At 38.5% G+C, this 20897-nt stretch overlaps 1 protein-coding gene across 2 annotated transcripts in view; it reads right to left on the bottom strand.

The window, feature by feature from the left end:
- The window catches only part of PIP5K1B (phosphatidylinositol-4-phosphate 5-kinase type 1 beta), a 280007-nt gene that overhangs the window by 131669 nt on the left and 127441 nt on the right, over positions 1–20897 (bottom strand). The window contains exon 4 of one of the 2 annotated variants that reach the window (XM_019730369.2): positions 5662–5792. The exons of the other annotated variant lie outside the window; for it this stretch is intronic. Coding sequence (XP_019585928.1) covers positions 5662–5792 — 131 coding nt within the window. The remainder of the gene's footprint in view (positions 1–5661; positions 5793–20897) is intronic. 2 annotated transcript variants of the gene reach the window in all.

Raw genomic sequence — 20897 nt, 5'->3', positions numbered from 1 at the left:
CTAAGTGAAATAAGTCAGACAAAGACAAATATCATATGATTTCACTTATATGTGGAATCTAAAAAACAAAATAAATGAACAAAGAAAACAGAAACAAACTCATAGATACAGAGAACAAATTGATGGTTGCCAAATGGGAGGAGGGTTGGGGGAAATGGTGAAAAAGGGGAAGAGATTACGATATTCAAATTGCTAGTTTTAAAAACAGTCACAGGGATGTAAAGTACAGCATAGGGAATACAGTAAATAACATTGTAACAACTAGGTATGGTGTCAGATGGGTACTAGACTTATTGGGGGTGGTCACTTCGTAAGTTAGAAAATGTCTAATCACTGTGTTGTACACCTGAAACAAATATAATATTGTATGTCAATTGTAACTGAAAAATAAAAACTTTTTTTTTTTAAACAAACTTTTAAAAGTGCCTATGAAGACTTTATTTATGTGCTCCTTACCGTAAAGTATCTCATAAAGGGTCATGTATTGTTTCGTTGCTAATTAGATGTAATTTTAATATTTAAGATTAAGCTAAAAATCATTCAGAGTCTTCATCATTGCAAGAATCATGTAGTAAGTCTAAGAACAAAATTTGGTATTTACTAGAAAGATTATCGCTCTAAAATGGGAAGAAATATGCTTGGTCCGTAGTCCTCCAATTTTCATGTGCTTAAAATCACTTGGAGGGATTGTTAAAATAGATTCCTGGGTCTCAACCCCAGCATTTCTGATTCAGCTGATCTGGGGTGAAGCCCAAGAATCCTCATTTCTAAAAAATTTCAGGTGATGCTGACGCTGCAGCTCTGGGGACCACATGCTTGGACCATGCTTTCCCCCAGGGCCTGTGAGCGCTTGGCTGTGCTGACTGGACGCTGTGAGTAGCAGATCAGCGAGGATGGAGCACCTTGCCCTTCTTTATATACCCAGCTTCAGCTGGAAGTGCTCTCAGCACCCTGAACGCACTGCCAGCACCCTCCCACAAAGGCCCCCCATCCCTCTTGCTTTTTGTAGCTGAAGAAAAATATGGGGTTGACATGTCTGGGTGGAGGCCCTTGGAGACCATGACAGCTAGAACATCCTGCAAACACGTTTATAGGAATTAGGAGTCTAACAGATCATACCGTGGTTCCCCAAAAATAAGACCTAGCCAGACAATCAGCTCTAATGCATCTTTTGGAGCAAAAATTAATATAAGACCTCGTCTTATTTTACGATCATACAAGTCAGGGTCTTATATTAATTTTTGCTGCAAACGACGCATTAGAGCTGAGTGTCTGGTTAGGTCTTATTTTTGGGGAATCACGGTACCAAAAGATTAAGATACATTCATGACATCCTGACTTTAAAAAGAAAATATATAGCTAATACATTAATTTTTTGGCATGATAAACAGATCATCGACAACAAAAACAAAGAAAAATGTTCAGTTATAGGAAGAAAAGTAGTGCCATGAGCAAGCAGGATTATATCTTAGGCCTTGAGATTGTCCATTTTCTGTATGGAAACTAGTTCTCGTACCTGCTAAAGGACCCTAGAGAAGCAAACTTCAAAATTTCTGATAGACCAACTTTATTCTTCAGCCAAGAGCATTTAAAGCAAAACGAGTCTCTCTGGATTCACAGCTGACTTTCTTTTATTTATGGGCTCCTTTGTGACTACATGGGCACAGTCACCTAAAGGCTTCATTTCTAGGTAGTTGACACCTGGACATACAGATAAATGTTAAGTAGCATTCCTTGGAAGATGTTTTTTTTTTTTTTTTTTAAATAAGGCAGTATGAACAGTGAGAGTAAAAGTGTTACCCCAACCACTCTCACACAAGTCCAGTAATAATTGATAACAAAAGTGGCTTATTTTGGAGACATATATTTAAAAAATAAATGTGTCTTGATAAGTCAATCCTCATAGCCCCAAAGCCAAAAATAATTACCCCTAATCCCCCTGACTGAATTTTTATTTGCTAGACTATTTTATTTGCTTGACCATTTTCTTTTAAAAATCCTGTCTGCAGTGGTGAAATTTCCAATTTAATAATGATTACTTCTCTTCTTATACTAAGCTAGTACTAGACTTAAATTTTTTATTTATTTTGGTAAAGTATACATAATATAAAATTACCATTTTAACCATTTTTAAGTGTACAATGCGTGGCATTAAGAACTTTTTTTTTAATTTAATTTTTAAATTTATTGGGGTGACAATTGTTAGTAAAATTACATAGATTTCAGGTGTACAATTCTGTATTACATCATCTATAAATCCCATTGTGTGTTCACCACCCAGAGTTAGTTCTCCTTCTATCACTATATATTTGATCCCCCTTACCCTCATCTCCCACCCCTCACCCCCCTTACCCTCTGGTAACCACTAAACTATTGTCTGTGTCTATGAGTTTCTGTTTCTCATTTGTTTGTCTTGTTCTTTTGTTGTTTTTGGTTTATATACCACATATCAGTGAAATCACATGGTTCTCTGCTTTTTCTGTCTGACTTATTTCGCTCAGCATTACACTCTCAAGATTCATCCATGTTGTCACAAATATTCCTATATCATCTTTTGTTACCACCGAATAGTATTCCATTGTGTATATATACCACAACTTCTTTATCCATTCATCTATTGAAGGGCATTTTGGTTGTTTCCATGTCTTGGCCACCGTAAACAAAGCTGCAATGAACATTGGAGCACACGTGTCTTTATCTATAAATGTTTTCAGATTTTTTGGGTAGATACCCAGGAGAGGGATTGCTGGGTCATATGGCAATTCTATTCGTAATTTTTTGAGGAACCTCCACACTGCCTTCCATAACGGCTGCACCAGTCTGCATTCCCACCAACAGTGTATGAGGGTTCCTTTTTCTCCACAGCCTCTCCAACACTTGTTACTATTTGTCTTGTTGATGATAGCCATTCTGACTGGGGTGAGGTGATATCTCATTGTGGTTTTGATTTGCATTTCTCTGATGATTAGTGATGTTGAGCATTTTTTCATATGTCTATTTGCCATTTGTATGTCCTCTTTGGAGAAATGTCTCTTCAAGTCCTCTGCCCATTTTTCAATTGGGTTGTTTGTTTTTTTGTTGTTGAGCTGCATGAGTTCCTTATATATTCTGGATATTAGCCCCTTATCGGAGGCAATATTTGCAAAAATTTTCTCCCATTCAGTTGGTGGCCTCTTTATTTTGTCGATGGTTTCTTTTTCTGTGCAGAAGCTTTTTAGTTTCATATAGTCCCATTCGTTTATTTTAGCTTTTACTTCCATTGCTTTTGGAGTCAAATTCATAAAATGCTCTTTGAACCCAAGGTCCATAAGTTTAGTACCTATGTTTTCTTCTATGCAGTTTATTGTGTCAGGTCTTATGCTTAAGTCTTTGATCCATTTTGAATTAACTTTGGTACATGGTGACAAATAGCAGTCCAGTTTCATTCTTTTGCACGTGGCTATCCAATTCTCCCAGCACCATTTATTGAAGAGGCTGTCTTTCCTCCATTGTATGTTTTTTGCTTCTTTGTCAAAAATTATCTGTCCATGTTTATGTAGTTTTATTTCTGGGTTCTCAATTCTATTCCATTGGTCTATGTGTCTGTTTTTCCGCCAATACCATGCTGTTTTGATTATTGTAGCCCTGTAGTACAAGCCAAAGTCAGGAAGTGTGATACCCCCAGAATTGTTCTTTTTTCTTAAGATTGCTTTGGCTATTCGGGGTGTGGTTCCAAACAAATCTGATGATTTTTTTGTTCTATTTCTTTAAAATATGCCATTGGGAATTTGATGGGGATTGCATTGAATCTGTATATTGCTTTGGGTAATATGGCCATTTTAACTATGTTGATTCTTCCAATCCATGAGCACGGAATATCTTTCCATTTCTTTGTGTCTTCTTCAATTTCTTTCAAAAATGTCTTATAGTTTTCAGCATACAGGTCTTTCACATCCTTGGTTAAGTTTATTCCTAGGTATTTTACTCTTTTTGCTGCAATTGCAAAAGGAATTGTTTTTTGTATTTCTTTTTCTGAGATTTCATTGTTAATATATAGGAATGCAAAGGACTTTTGTACGTTGATTTTGTAGCCAGCAACTTTACTGTATTCGTTGATTGTTTCTAATAGCTTTTTGGTGGAGTCTTTAGGGTTTTCTATATATAGCATCATGTCATCTGCAAAGAGTGATAATTTAACTTCTTCATTCCCAATTTGGATGCCTTTTATTTCTTTCTCTTGCCTGATTGCTCTGGCAAGGACTTCCAACACTAGGTTGAAAAGCAGAGGTGATAGGGGACAGCCCTGTCGTGTTCCTGAACATAGAGCAAAGGGCTTCAGTTTTTCACCATTAATTATGAGATTAGCTGAGGGCTTGTCATATATGGCCTTTATTATGTTAAGGTATTTTCCTTCTATACCTATTTTATTAAGTGTTTTAATCATAAATGGATGTGGTATCTTGTCAAATGCTTTTTCCGCATCAATTGATATAATCATATGATTTTTGTCCTTTATTTTGTTTATGTGATTTATCACATTGATGGATTTGTGGATGCTGAACCATCCTTGTGCCCCGGGGATGAACCCCACTTGGTCGTAATGAATAATCTTTTTAATGCATTGTTGTATTTGATTTGCTAGAATTTTATTTAGGATTTTTGCATCGGTATTCATCAGAGATATTGGTCTGTAGTTTTCTTTTTTTGTGCTGTCCTTACCAGGTTTTGGTATCAGGGTAATGTTGGCCTCATAAAATGAGTTAGGGAGTATTGTCTCTTCAATTTTTTGGAAGAGTTTGAGCAGGATTGTTATTAGATCCTCTTTGAAGGTCTGGTAGAATTCACTAGTGAAGCCATCTGGTCCTGGACTTTTGCTTTTGGGAAGGTTTTGGATGACTGATTCAATTTCGTTACTGGTGATCGGTCTGTTTAGATTTTCCAGTTCTTCATGGTTCAGCCTTGGAAGGCTATATGTTTCTAAGAACTTGTCCATTTGTTCTAGGTTATTGAATTTGGTGGCATTAAGAACATTTATACTGCTTCACAACCATCATCACCATCCCTCTCAGATGTTTTTGTTGAATTGATTCCCACTCCCCCAAAATACAATAAAGTTAGAGGTGACATGTATGGGTAACTTGGATGTTTTTGTAAATATGGTATCAAAATACTGAGATTCTCATAAGGCTTCATGAGGAAAGTTAAAAGAATTATTAGAAAAGGGGCTATATCAGTGAACTCAGTTGTGAAGTCCAATTATGGGCCCCCAAACCCATCTTTTTAATTAGGGGTAGCAAAAACCTGATACCAGCTGCTGCTTCTTGGATGCCCTCCCCTAAACCTGTGCAGACATTACTCTGATTACTGCTCTCTTTCCCACCGAATCTCAAAGTCTTTCTCCATACAGTCTTCCAGGCATTAGCACAACTAATTATAACTGGCCCACAGGACGGAACCCATTTACCATCTCCATATAGAAAATGCAAGTCCCCTGATTAACAGAAAAAAACAATCACTTATTTGGGCTGCTTTGGGCCTGCCAAAGGTCCAACATATACATCAATGAGTTACACATGCACTGGTAGTAAAGTCTTCAATGTGGGGAGGTTCTTTAGCACGGAAAGTTTCTTTAGCATGAAAGGTTCTTTAACATGGAAATCATCACAAATAAAATCTTCTTACCTGGGTAGGAACACACTTTCCACCACATAAAAGTCTTGCATGAGAACATCTCTGTCTGGCTTGGAAGTGAGATTACCCACTGTGTATCCTATTCCCAGCTGAATAGCACCTTTGATAGCAGATGATGCAGTCTGTAAAGAGAACACAGGTCTCAGAGTTAGCCTTACTGGGTGGGGCCTTGTTCAATGTCACAAGCAGCAAAAACTGGAGTTTGATTTTCATTCTTGCTCCTGAGCCACGAGGAAGTTAGGTTTGGAAAGATGATTGGTTGCTTCTTTTGACGGAGAATTTACTCCATCAAACATGATGGACTCTTCTTGTTGTGAAATTATTTTTGCGGTAATCTTTCCTATCAATGTTCCTAAGGACGGATTATTGTCCCAAACCTCCATCTTTCTTCTACTAAGAATTTAGAAATTTGGTAACACGCTTGCAGTGTGTAGCATTATAATGTCTACCAAAAGATAAATGGTACAGTCACATTAAAAAAAAAATCGGAACTTCTATAACATACCTATGGGCAGGAAGAACATTTTATCTTCATAAGAAATGAGAGAGCAAAAAATCATTTGAGTCTTTGGAATACCCAAATATAATTTGGAAGTTGCTTACTAGTCTTGCCATAGATCCATAATCAAATTTCCCTACACTGACGTGTGATAAAGCATATAGCATTAGAACACCAATATTTCCAATTACTACTTGTCTAATATCATTCCATAATTGACATAATGTTAACTGGGGGAATAACAGCCACATGTTTGCATATATGTATGTATACAAATGAATATATGTGTGTGTATACACATATGTGTGTGTATAGATATATAGATATAGATATATACCAGGGGTGCCAAAACAATGTATACAAGTGGACACTTTGGTCAATGTTGCTCAAGCAGTAGTTCACTGTAATCAGAAGTGTCTGGACACTGACAGTAACCACTTTAAGCACCTCTTGTAATTGCAAAAGTCAAACATGACTTGTATTCATCTTTTGTTGTCCGTATGTATTAAGTATTACTATTTTAATACAGTTTTTCCTTTCTTAAAATGTGTATACATTTTTTGGCACCCTCTGTATATATATGTATGTGTATATACATACACATACACATATATATATATATATATATATATATATATATATATATATATATATTTAACCAACACAATAGGAGAAAATAGCAGAATAAGAATTTAGGAAAATTAGAATACATTCTTCTCAATGGTGAAAGTGTGTGATTTTGCATGCCTTGCAGTGCCTAATGGAGTACCATGTATATAGTGGGAGCTAAATAAATACTTAAATCAGTGGTTCTCAACCAGGGACATGTGGCCTTGTCTGAAGACACTTTTTGGTTGTTATAACTGGTGATGGTAGTGTTACTACTGGCATCACGTGGATAGAGGCCAGAGATGCTGTTAAACATCCTACAATGCATAGGACAGCTTTTTATAACAAAGAATTATCAGCCCAAATATCAACAGTGCTGAGGTTAAGAAACCCTGACTTAAATGAATGTAATAAAAGATCGTCTGCTTTATAAAAAGAATACTTTCTTTTTGAGTTAATATTTTCATTTAACAAATTCAAGACCCATCCCCACCTTCCCACACGCTTTATTCTTTTTAATTTCTTCATGCTTTTAACATTAAAGAACATATCTCTCTTCTTGAAAAAAAAAAAGTATCCTCTTGATTTCTATGATAGAACACGGTCTTGGTACAACTTCTACCTTTTCTGATGGTCTCCCATTTCTTCACTGACTTCTCATTATTTGCTATAATCGCAGTGTCCCTAAAAGTTTGTTCCTTGATCCTCAGATTTCCTTAATTAAGTAGATAATCCATTCTTTCCTTTATTTAAAAAACTTTTTTATTATTAGTTTCAGGTGTACAAAACAACATGATTAGACATTTGCATAGTTCACAAAGTGATAACCCCAACAAGTTGACTACCCATCTGACACCGTGCATAGTTATTATAATACCATTGACTATATTCCCTATGCTGTACTTCACATCCCATGACATATATGTATATATATGTATATATTTGTAATTATAGTTGACATTCAATATTATTTTATATTAGTTTCAGGTGTACAGTGCAGTGATTAGGTATTTATATAATTTATGAAGTGATCTCCCCATCTGACACCAGAGTTTTTACATTATCGACTCTATTCCCCAGACTGTATTTCACATCCCTGTGACTGTTTTGTGACTACTGACCTGCACTTCCTAATCCTTTCACCTTTCTCACCCCAACCCCCATCCCATCTAGCAACCATCAGTTTGTTCTTTGTTAGATAATCCATTCTTAATGGCTTCAAAAACTGTCTCTATGCATATGACTCTCAGACCTTTTCATCCTATTTGGATGCTGTTCTATCAGCACAAACATAGTAGATAACAGAACCAAACTAGTATCTTACAATATCTTCCACCCCACCCCCAAGACTGGTTTCTTTTCCTAAGGCATTGTAATCCTCAGTCACCCAAGGTTGAACCCCAAACAAACCACATGGAGCACAGGGCGAGATCCCTAGTTAACACTTCTTGACATCACCTGAAACGGCCATGAGCAACCAGTCCTGTTCAGTCACACCCATCACTTTCCCATGGAGTCGTCATTTAATTGCTTTGCTTACTCCGCTGCCAATATTACATCACCCTTGGTCTGAGGACAACTACCTACCCTCTTCCCTGTAGGAAGTGGAAAAATGTCTCAGTGTTTTTATTTTTGCACATGCCTTTTTACTTAAGATCCAGAGGCGGCAAGATGGGAAAAGACTGAGACTCAAGCCCATGGAGCAGCTAGTACTTAAAAGACAGAGCATTTGCTATTTTAATATTCCCACTCCGAGCTCTGCAATGCTACCAACTGCATCAGTGACCTTTTGTACCAACAGCTCTGACTTCTGAAGACTGACATGATTTTCCTCATTTTATCTCACATAAGAATTCAAAAGGCATCTCTTCTCCTATCCATCATTCAAAGTGTATGGCAGAAGATGTGACATCAGCACTTTCCAGAGGACCCAATGTCCCAAAACATTCTGTTCTAGACCTATCAATAGACTCACATGCTTTCAAAGTGCTTTTCCCTCCCCACACCTCATCTGACTCTGCTTTCTAGAACTACCTGTATTTCTGCTTAATTTGGTCAGTTAATAACTCTAGGGCTGGAACACCTGTCAAACAACAGATGGCATATCCAGTTCTTTGTTCACACCCGCCCCACTGACTGCCAACAATCGAAGGTGGTCAGTTGTAAGAGTCTATATTTGGTGTTTTCAAACTTTAGAAAGCATAAGAAGCACCGCGACATGTGTTAAAACAGACAGAAGGCAAAACGGGAGAGAGGAGGGATGAATAAGCAGAACACAGGATTTTCAGGGTAGGGAAAATACTCTGATACTATAATGGTGGACAAGTCGTTATACATTTGTCTAAACCCATGGAATGTGCAACACATTGTTTGAGTGAATTGTAAAGTAAATTATGAACTTTTTATGAACTTTGGTGATTATGAAGTGTCAGCATAGGGCATCAATTGCAACAAATGCATGATTCTGGTGGGGGATGCTGATAATAGGGGAGTCTGTGCATGTGTGGGTACAGGGGGTATATGGGAAACCTCTGTACCTTCCTCTCAGTTTTTCTGTTAAACTACAACTACTCTTAAAAAAAAAAAAAGTAAAAAAAGTCAATGGGTATTCAAAACCAAAACCAAAACCAGAAACAGACGGAGGGGTTCCATCCCCAGAAGTTTCGATTGAGAAGGTCTGGGGTGAGGTGCAAGAATTTGCTCTTGTTCTAAAGGCTACTGAAAAAAAACTTTCTCCTTGGGTATAAGATTATATTTTGAGTCCCTGAAGGAATAAGAATTTTGGGAAGGATCTTGTTGACGTTTGTTTACAACGTCACTTGAAATACTATTACTTTTCTTTCAGCTTCCTTAAAATTCAAGTGGTCTGATGGGAGGAAGAATAGAAATTGTAATAAAAGTTAATCTTTTTTGATCAACTCTTTGTGCTAGGCACTTAATATATGGATAGCCACAATTATTATCACAATCTAAGCACATACTTACATAGTGTTTACTAAATGGCAGGCACTATTTTAAGTGCTTTTTGTTATATAATCTCCTCAATCCTCACAATGACCGTATGAGGTAGGTACTATTATTAGGTACTATTATTATCTCCACTTTACTGACTCAAGAAGGTTTACTAACTTATACTAGGTCCCACAGCTAGGGGAGAGGTAGAGGTGGGACTTATACCTGGGGGTCTGGCTCCAGAATCCAAGTTATAAACAAGTACACTGCTGTCTCTGTTTAACCCTTTCATGGACTCTGAAAATTAGTGACTCTCACACCCATTGACAGGTGGGGGATTTAAGGCTCAGCAAGATTAAGTGACTTGCCCCAGTCACATGGCTGGTGTGTGGTAGAGTCTGTCTGTAAAGCCCACACTGCTTATATATCTGTGTTTTTTTCAAAATGAGCCTAGCATCGAAGTCAGAAGTTCTCTTTTAAGTCTGGCTGTTTGACTTCAGAAAAGATAGCAGCTTTGTGGGAGTCATTCCTTTGGATGAAATAGGGATAAAATCATTTATTGGCCTCTAATCATACCCACCCCTGGGGAAGGCCAAGAAAAAGAATCTTGGAAACCACTTGGTAAACCAGTATTAACACCACCGTGAATGTCACTACTGTAGCATGGGGAGGTATACACGAAAGGAGCTTTTCTGCTGCTACAAGAGGAACGATGCCCCGAGGTTGCCTTCTCCCCATCTCCATGTAAAATTAAATGCTTTAGCATTGATGTATTTGGGTATAATTAAACATCATCTTGTCTACTTTATGCAGTGTCTGGTTGTGCTCAGTGTGGTATGTGGCACCTCCAGTCACAGGAATACAGGCCTCATCACCTGACATCTTCCCACTGGACATTAGGCACGGCAGGCAGGTGGGCAAGGCTGTAACGTTTTCTTCCACAACCATTCTTGAGCAAGATGTGCTTTAAAACTGAAAAACTGAAACGCTCCTTGGAGTGTCTCTGATGAGCAGACGAGTAAGTCATGAGGACGCTAAAGAACCTTCTGTGTACTGCTGGTGGTTGCTCTTCTAGAATCAGCAGTTCTTTCCCTGTCAACTCTGAGCCACTAGCCTTCTCCTGCTTTTTAGGGGCCAGCCACCAGCAGACTATCGAGCCTGTCGTGAGTTAATGGCTTCACACACACACTCCGCCCTCCCAGTGTTCTCTGCATGGCCTTGTGTAGGCTCTCAAAGTGCTGGGACATGATCATTTCCCCGTCTAACTCCAAAGCGGACCTTTGACTCCTTGCAAACATATAGCTCTAGATTTCAGAATGCAGAAAAGCAGAATCAATTTTTAATGCGGGATTTTTCAAGGGCTAAGTGGGGGCAACATGCTGCCTGGATATTAGAAAAACCTCTAAAGCATTTGATACTTGGAGGGAGAACCACAGAATATCACAAAAGCAAACCACAAACATTTACTTCCATAGCTCCTCTTTACTAACCCAAACTTGTTCAGGAATGATGGTAAGGGGAATATTAATGTCAGCTTGCATTTGTGTAATATGTTAATATTTTTCAATGCAGTATCTTTTTTTTTTTTTGAGATGATATCACATTGTTTATTTATTTATTTTTAGTATTTTTTAAATTAGTTTCAGGTGTACAAAACAATGTAATAGTTAGACATTTACACCCCTCACAAAATAACCCCCTTTCCCCAATCTACTACCCCTCTGACATCGTATATAGCTGTTACCATTTCATTGATACTATTCCCTATGCTCATCCCATGACTATCTACATATTAAATTATAGTTGACATTCATTATTATTCAGCTTCAGCTTCAGCTTCAAGTTAATCTTTTAATGACTGCATTTGATCAGCATAATTGTTTCGTAGGTAGGGTTTATAACACCCATTTTATAAAAGAAACTGTGGCTCTGGGAGATTCACTTGATCTAAATCCCTTGGCTAGTGTGTGATTGAACCAGGAATGATATCCTGGTCTGGAAGGGCCCCAGTTCAGCGCTCTACCACTGCACAGCACTTTAGTTGCCTGAATTTTCTCTGCTGGAGATGAATCTGGCTGAATGAGATAGTAATGACGATAGTAACAATAAGACTAAACATCTACGTAAACCTGCTATTAGGAAAGCAAAGATCCTGACAACAGTAAGATTTTAATGATCTTACATTGATTATAGGAAACTGCTTTCTACAGCGCAATGTCTACAAAATCAGAGTACACCATCTGATAGCACTAGTTTTAAAAGGAAGTACTGAGATATGTCATGTGAACAGCATTTTTCTCCCTAAGGTGTCCTGATGAACTAATTATGGGATTATAGCCAATATGTATGTCACCAGAGTGATTGTTTCCAAAAGTAAAGCTATAATGGTGCCACTATCTTGCTTGAAACCCTCTAACAGTCCCTAGTACCCGCATTGCAGGATTAAGACCAAGCCTCTTAGCTTGACATGGAATCCCAACTTACAATTACGCCCTCCTTATATTGGGATGCACTGACTCCTGTATCCCAATATAAAGAAGTATCCCAAACAAACACACTCTATCCTTCCAGCAAGTTGACTTTACAGTCCATGAACCCCTAACAACTGCATATGAAATTTTCTGATTGTGTGTAGTTTTCCCAAGGAAGGGGTCCAGTGCTTTCTCTTTCTCAAAGGGTCCATTTTCCCCAAACCACAGGTCTAGAGTCTAACTCTAAAATAGAAATGTTCACTGACAAGGTACTTTAGGCCACAGGAAAAAAGCACCAAGGTTCAGTAACACCTCTCATAATCAAGAGAAAGCAATCCTTGTCTGGCAAGGAAAACCTCCACCTGTCTCCCTTGTTTCCATAGCTCAAGTCCAGCTCCATGTTCTCCCTCCTGTCTCTGAACTTACACTCAAGAAAGAAGGCACAGACTTATTTGTCCAGGATGGAGTTAAGGAAACAGAAAGTGGGATTAACTGCATGAAACTGGCCGTAGGACTATGGAAGTGGCACAGTTTGCAGGGAGGCAAGCCTAATGCCTTCTAAAAGGAAGTGGGACCACCTCTTGCCTTCAGCTTCCTCACACCATTTCTCCAGTCCCACCTTGTATTAGTTTTTCTATTGCTGCTGTAACAGATTACCACACACGTAGCATCTTCAAACAACATAAACTTATTATCTTACAGTTTGGGAGGTCAGAAGTCCTAAAATCAAGGTGTTGGCTGGGCTGTGCTCTTCTGGAGGCTCCAGGGGAGAATCCATTTCCTCGCCTTTTCAAGCTTCCAGAGGCTGCCCACATTCACTGACTTGTGGCCCCTTCCTCCACCTTCAAAGCCAGTAGCATATTCATATCTCTCTCAGTCTCTTTCAACCTCTCTCTTTTTCTATCTCATCTCTGCTTTTGTTGATACACCTTCTTCGACTCTGACTTCCGGGACTCCCTCTTATATAGCCCCTTGTGATTACATCAGGCTCACCTGGATGACCCAGGCTAATCACGCCATCTCAAGGCCCTTAACTTAATCACACCTGAAAATTCCCTTTCACCATGTAAGGTCTCTCTATAGGTTCTAGGGATTGGGAAGTGGCGGGGCTCCATTATCTGCGCTCTACACTCCTCTGTTTCAAGACTGATTCCAGCATCTTTTCCAGTGTTGTCCCAGGCAAAGAGAAAATCTCCTCTCAGAACTCCATTGAGTAAGATGCTGTTCATTCATTTAACAAAGATCTGAAAATTTTCTGTGAGCTAGGCATTGTGCTAGGTGTTGGAAAAAGCATGAACCAAAAAGAGGACATTGCTCTCGCTCTTATGGGAGCTTCTAGTCTAGTGAGGGAAAGAGATATTAAACAAAGATACACATACATAATGATGATTGTTGTCAGTGATACAAAGAACAGGGTGATGTGACTCAGGTCAAAGGGCAGTGATAGGAGAGGTCTACCTGAGGAATGATATACAGACTGAGACTTGAAAAGTGAGTATGGGCCAGTCAGCGGGTTATATCAACAAAAGCTGGCTGTGTGCCCACCACATGCCAGGTACTCTTCCACAAGTTGGGGAGACAGAAGTGACTTTGCCAGAGTCCTTGCCCTCAAGGAATTGAGAGTCACATTAGGAGATTAGGGGAATCTATTTTGAGGCATAAAGAAGCAGCAGTTCAGGCACCTGAAAGCTAACCATTGTGGGTAAATTATGGTGGGAAACAGGGAGAGCCTCAGAATTGGAGGCTGGAAAGACAGGATGGATCTAGGTCTGGGCCTTATGGACCAGGCACAGGGTTTGATGTGTTTCAAGAAGGGAGCAGCATTCTAATTCGAAAAGGACCACTCTGGCTGCTGTACGGAGAATGGATTGGAGGGAATATATGAGGGAAAGCGATGAGGAGGCAGTTGTAATGGTTCATAGTGAGATGCACATGGTTTAGAGTAGGGTGATCAGAAAGACAGAAGAGTTGAATTTGAAATGTATTTAGGAAGGAGACAAACAAGACTTGATATGAGCTAGAAATGAGGGAGAGAAAAGTACTAACATGCCTCCTGGTATTTTCATTGAGCATTTGAGAGGACAGAGGTTGCTTTACTGAGTTGGGGAGACTGAAAAGAGGAACATATATGGGGGGTGAAGATTAAGAGTTCCATTTGAGATGCCAATGAGACATCCAAGTAGAGATGTCAAGATACAAGTCTGGAGCTTAGAATAGAAGTTTGGGCTGAAAATTTGAATTTAAGTGTTTTCAGCATATAAATGGCATGGAAACCAAAGGTCTGGATGAGAAACCTAAGGAGGGGGGAACATTCTAGAAGGTCCTTGATCATGGTCAATATTTAGGGATTAGACAGAGGAAGGAGAACCTTTGGAGGAGATTAAGGAGTGACTACAAGAGTGGGAAGAAAATCAGGAAAACATAGCTTCAAAAAAACCAAGAAAAGGGAATTTGAAGAAAGGAGTGACAATAGTCTCAACAAGTAGCTCCTTCATTTGACAATATTAATTTTTATTTACAACTTGATGGAATATCTAAAGCTTTGTGTTAAATTCTCTATTATTTTCTCATTCATATTATTGATTCATATTAAGTCCAAGTCTAGATCTAGAACATTTGACAAAATTATTTGATAAACTGCAGTCAAATTACGGCTTCATTTAAACCATATTTTAAAAAATGTTCTATAACTTAAAATATAATAAGTTTAAAAAAGCAGGGTATAAAATACATATCATAAAATGTAAAAAAGAAAAACTCATAAATGTGTTTATACACATCTACAAAAGAAAACAAGATAGGAAGGAAATCCTGGGGTTGCCAAAAAAATGTATACATATGATTTATATTCATCTTTTGTTATCAGTATATATTGAGTATTACAATTTTAATACAGTTTTTTCCTTTCTTAAAATGTGTATATTTTTTTTGGCACCCTCTCTATATTAAATTATATGATTATCTCTGGGTGCTGGGATATTGGGTGAGTTTTAGTTTCAAGCCTTGTACTTCTCAGAGCTTCTAAATTTTGTGTTATACATTGGAAAGGAAATGTCCTCCAGTGAAGGTGCTGTTACTATATTTATAAATACATTTTGACAGATGACAAAGGCATGTTTGGGATATGTTCATCTTTTTATCTCATTTTCTTTTAGGTCAAGGCCGCCATGCTAGGAACCTATGTAACTGCTATACTCTTATGAAGTGCAATCATGATCAACTTTATTTTTGCCTCCCATTGTACCTCTAAATTTATTCTGGGCTTAGATCATTCCCTGCCCTAGGATGAAATTTAGGGCAGGTCTGGGAGCCTTCTGGCAAGTCTCAGAATAAAAGGTCTACTCATTTCTACTTGAGATTGTTAAAAAGGATCTCAACTGGGGATTTGGTATGTCTTGCCCACTTAATAACAAAAACTTAAAATATATTTTCAGTAGCCATCTCCCCTTCCCCCAGCTGGCCTGGCACAAGTTGGCCACCAGCAATAGGAAGGCTTGAGGGGACTTTTCTTCTCTTTTCTGACTGCTTGCTGGAGGGAGCAAGAAAGGTCAGAATTAAGGAGTACTTAAGACGTCCCAGGCACTCAAAAGACTTGCCAGGTGTACACATCTCTTTCTTTTGAGGGATGCTGTCATAGGATCTGCAGTTATTCCCTCCAAAAGGCAGTTGTGTTCTTCCCTTTAGGGGAATAGTTCCCTACTGGCTGGTAGTTTCATATTGTTCTTCCAGATCCTCACTTGGACAGGCTCAGAGATGACCACATATTTTAATCTCCATCTCAGTACCGTCAACTGATATGTGAACTGGTCACATACCATTTATCTTGAAACTCTTGGCCTTGACAAGCGGTGTCCCACCACCACACTCCCTGAGAACCCCCTCTTAGTTTTGCCATCATCACAGCAGCTGGCCAACAATTCTCTTGTTCTTCCCATTTCCCAGAAAATACTAGTCTACTGCATCCCACAGGCTCCAAGGAACACATATCACACACTTCAATGGTCTCGCTTCCTTAGGCTTAACGTGATGGGCAGACCCTCTCCTAACACTGCATCTCATGGGAGTTACTCATGACATATCAACCACTCTCTCCAAAATTCCTTTTCCAGTGTCCACATCTCACAGTGGGCCAGCCAAGCTCTTTCATAGACCTAGGGTGATTACTAAACTAGACTTCTTAGACCAACTCTTTTCCCAAGTTCTTCCGGACCACGGAATGTGATAGCACCTGGCCATGGAATGTGATGAAAATGTGTCCACTCTTTCAGCTTGTAGTGTCCTAGACTGATTCACAGGTCCTGCTGATAACATGCGGTTTCAGTCAGCTGCATGAACCGGTTGCTCACTGTGTTCCATTCCACTTGCCACGTGACTGCCAGACTCATCGTTCTTGGGCTTTTTTTTAAAAATATCATCTCCTAGCATAAAAAATATCACTGTTTTTAAACTCTCTGTAGAAATATATTTAAATTCCTTGCTTGGCCTTCAAGATTTTCTACAATCTAATTCCTGCTAATGCTAATTGCAAAAATAAATAAATCCCCAAATGCTAACTTCTGTAAAAAAACAAAAACAAAAAAAGAAACACCCCCCTGAAATGTGGTGTCTTAATTCAACACAAGTTTATTTCTTGCCCAGGAATAGGCCCCCGTGGGTATCCCGGATTGGCGTGCTTTCCTCTTTTGGGTGGTATCCAGCACCCTGTGGCTCTGATAGCCCCTGGGATCTCAAAGTCCTCCATATGCAGCTGGCTCATAGGCGAAGCAGGAATGGTGAAGGAACACCCACTTCCCACTTCTTATTGCCTTTGCTGAAGTCACCGTGCAGGATATATGCCCCACGTCTGCTGCTCAGCCCTGCTCCATGCTACTCTGTGTTCTGGGACACTCCCTGTGCAGCTACATTAGAGGGCTTTCCAGCACTCTGGCTTCCAGTTGGGGTTGGCCAATGGGGCACCCCCACAGGAGATCTAAGAGTGACATCAGGGTGTTTACTCCCTTCCTTCCCTTCCTGTGGGTTTGACTCAGACTGCTGTGTCCTTCTGAATGTTACAGTTCCTTTCTTGTGAGCCTCTCCAGATAACTCCTATTTTGGGTTCTACAAACTATACCATTCTCTTACCTCTCAGGGAGGTAACAAGATACATTTTGATGTCAACATACTTCAGTATCACTTGTAGTTTCCTTATACTCCTCCCAAATCTTTGCAACAGTGCCTTTCTTAAATTCTCTTCAAATTACCCAGTTTGAGTGTGCCATCCATTTACTGTCCAGACTCTCTAGAGAAAGACCCACTCATAGTCCACTAGCAAGGAAGAGTCACATGACCTCACCAAGGTACAAGGAGGGCTGGCTTTGCCGCTGTTTTCCAGCTCCAGTTTTGCTATAGAAGAAGGACCACAAATTCGGGTGGACAGTTTGGTGTCTTAGCCACACCACAGATCCTATCGCCTCTACACAGATTCACAACTTCAGCCAAACTATCTCGCTTAAACTTGCCTTGTGATTCCTGGTCTCTGTATACTTTGATCTCTATGTCTTCAATGTCGTCCTTCCCCATTCTCCTTTGGTTTCCTACCTACTCTTCAAGGTCCATTAGTCTCTCTACATAGTCACCGTTCACACAGCAGCTAGACGTGAGTATGCCCTTTTCACAGTATGAGTGGTTTCATAGGTGACTGTTGGAGTATTCTGTTACTTTCGTGTCTGGCAACTACTTTTATGATACAATTTCTGCAGCCATTTACATTTTCAAAAATCAGCATACTGCAGTACCATTATAATGATGTCCTCTTCTGTGCCTGTACAGACCACTTCTGTGGTGAAACTGCCTTGCAACAGGGACATTCTGACCCACTAGGCACTAAACAACTTGGAAGAAGCACAAGACAGACTCACTTTATATTTGATTTTCCTTATTCCTAAGCAGCCCTTTAAGAAGGTCTCAGTGCATCCACTTGTTTGAAGGAAGATTTGATTCTCTAAATGTGATAGAAAAGGCAGTAAAAAGAAAAGGTGTTTCATGGTTTCTTTTAAATGATCTCCACCTATTTATATGATTGGCAGTGAAACGTATACTTTCATTGGAATGAAAACGCATAATAAGCAAAAAGATCTCATTAACAGAAAATACTGTACTCTTAAGTTTTCAGCAGTGGTAAATTATGCATACTTAATTGCCCTTAGAAGAGATATGCCATCAATTGCTGATAAAATTTTTGATTTAGGATAGAACAGCATTATGAATGCTGCTATATCAGCCTTTTAGAAATGTTACAGTGTAGACTGACACATTCATCATAAGTATGGCACAGAATAATACTATTCCTACACACTAGGGAAAAAGTTTCAGTGCTTGTATACTCAAATAAAAATAGCATTTATTTGACACAAACTTAGATTCAATAGATAAAAATAAGGATTGGTTTTTCTTCCTTCCAGAATCACTAAAAACCAAATTTCACATAGAGTACTGTATCTCTTGGCAAGGGAGTTGTCAATTTTAAAAGTAAAATAGTATATCAGTGCTAAGCACTGTTTTGAATAACATAATGCTTATGGCAGATGTTGTTAGTTGTCGCCAGTGTCTATTTGCCCTTCTTATTTAGCAGTTTTTCTCCATTTGTCTCCCAGGGGACCTTTGGCAGTGCTGAAGACAATTTTGGTTGTTACAACTGGGAGGTACTGCTGACATCTATTGGATAGCGGCCAGGATGTTGTTAAACATCCCACAATGCATCTTCCACAACCAAAAATAATCCAACCTCAAATGCCAATACTGCCAATGTTGAGAAACTCTGTTATACACTAATAGAAATTTTAACTGGGTATTTTGCTTGGTTCTCTTGTAGCTAGGTGTAGTCACGTGACTAATTTCTAACCACTGACACGTGATAGGAAATGATTTGTCCAACTCCCAGGTCACACTCTTAACAGAAAGGGGAGTGTCCTTTGCAGATGTGAGGACTGAGATAAAGCAGTCATTTTAGATCACGTTTGGAAGCGGTATACTGTGGAAAACAAGAAAAACAAGATAGAAACCTGGGCCCCTGATGACTCTGCAGAGGAAGTAAATTATCTTTACACTGTTATGTGAGACAGAAACAAACTTCAGCTTTGCTTAAGCCACAGTCATTCTGGTTCTTGCTTCTACAAGTAATTGCACCTGTATTCCAAGTGTTTATACCTATGAACTTATAACCAAATGCTCTTTACTTGAAAAGTGATGCCGATTCAAAACTATCTCAAACCAAAAGAGAAATGTCTACACAGATAGCATTGCTTAATTTAAAAACGTTAAATTGTAGCCCATGTTTACTGAGAAAAAGTCAAACAGCTATTAACGATAGGAAGAAAACACAAATGTTCCTTCTCAATCGTGCTCTTTAGGGTTAACTAGTGTCACTTGTTTGGTGTGTATCCTTCTAGATTTTTTTCTCTACACGTTGAAAATATATGCACGTGTCTATACATAAAAAATAAAAATAGGATTCTACTATTGATGCTCTACTGCAGTTTTCTGTTTTCACACAATATCCTTCCATGGCCATCTATGCAGATACTCATTATTTGTGGTTACCGTATTTTGCCGTGTATAATGTGCTCCTGTGCATAATGCACACCCATGTTTTTAGCCCAAACTTTCAGGGAAAAATATCTTTCATTTTAATTTTGTAATTCAAATTTTTATTTGTCCACATTTAGGTACTTGTTTTTTGTATTATAAAAGAATTTTAGCAGTTATTTTTTTAACATATTGTGGTACAAGAAATTTTATGTAACAAATACTTACAAAACACAAGAACAGATACAAGGTACAAGAAATGTTATGTACCAGTAACAAATTTATGATATTTATGCATCATAGAACGCCAAGAATTCTTCGTCGTTGCAAGTTCGTCAAAAATTCAACCAAACTGATTATTGTATTCCAGGGTATTATTTTGCATACGGATATTGTTATTGATTTCCAAAGTTACACTTTTAACTCATAAGCATAAATAAAAGACTTAAAAACATTTATATAGATACAGAATTAGTACTACCCATGTATAATGCGCATCCTTATTTTTCCCTCACAAATTTGGGAACAAAAGTGTGCATTATATACAGCAAAATATGGTATATATATTTTCACAGTTTGTATGTAGCATAGCTGTTTTAATGACTCTTATTGACAGACATAAGGGTGCTTATTCTCTCTTTTTAACAGCAAATAATGCTTTAACGAACATCTTTACACACTTATTTCTTGTGTATTTCTACAGCATTGATTCCAAGGAAAAGAATTAGTGAGTTAAAGAATATGCATTTTATGCTTTTGATAGGTATTGTCGAAATACCTTCTAAAAGAGATTTCATCAGTTTATACACTCACCAGCAGAGCAGAAGAATGCCCTTTCATCAAACCCTCGCCAGCACTGGTACCATGAATACTGTTCATTTTCCCCAATCTTGCTGTTTTAGTTCTCATTTTCCTGATCACCAGTGAGGGAGAATCTCTTTGTGTGTTCATTGCATTACTTGCCTTGAACGTCATGATTTTCAGTTGTTTGTGGTTACACACTAATAACCATGCTCAATTATTTTATACCAATTAGAGTTAAACTGCATTTAGAAAATAATCCCTATGGAAACTTTAAAACAATAGGACTCTGTACCAGCTCTTCAGAGTTTTTATTTATTGAAATTGGAAGC

This window comes from Rhinolophus sinicus, linkage group LG04, assembly GCF_036562045.2.
Source record: "Rhinolophus sinicus isolate RSC01 linkage group LG04, ASM3656204v1, whole genome shotgun sequence".
NCBI lineage: Eukaryota > Metazoa > Chordata > Mammalia > Chiroptera > Rhinolophidae > Rhinolophus > Rhinolophus sinicus.
This window is presented reverse-complemented; position numbering and strand designations above follow the sequence as displayed.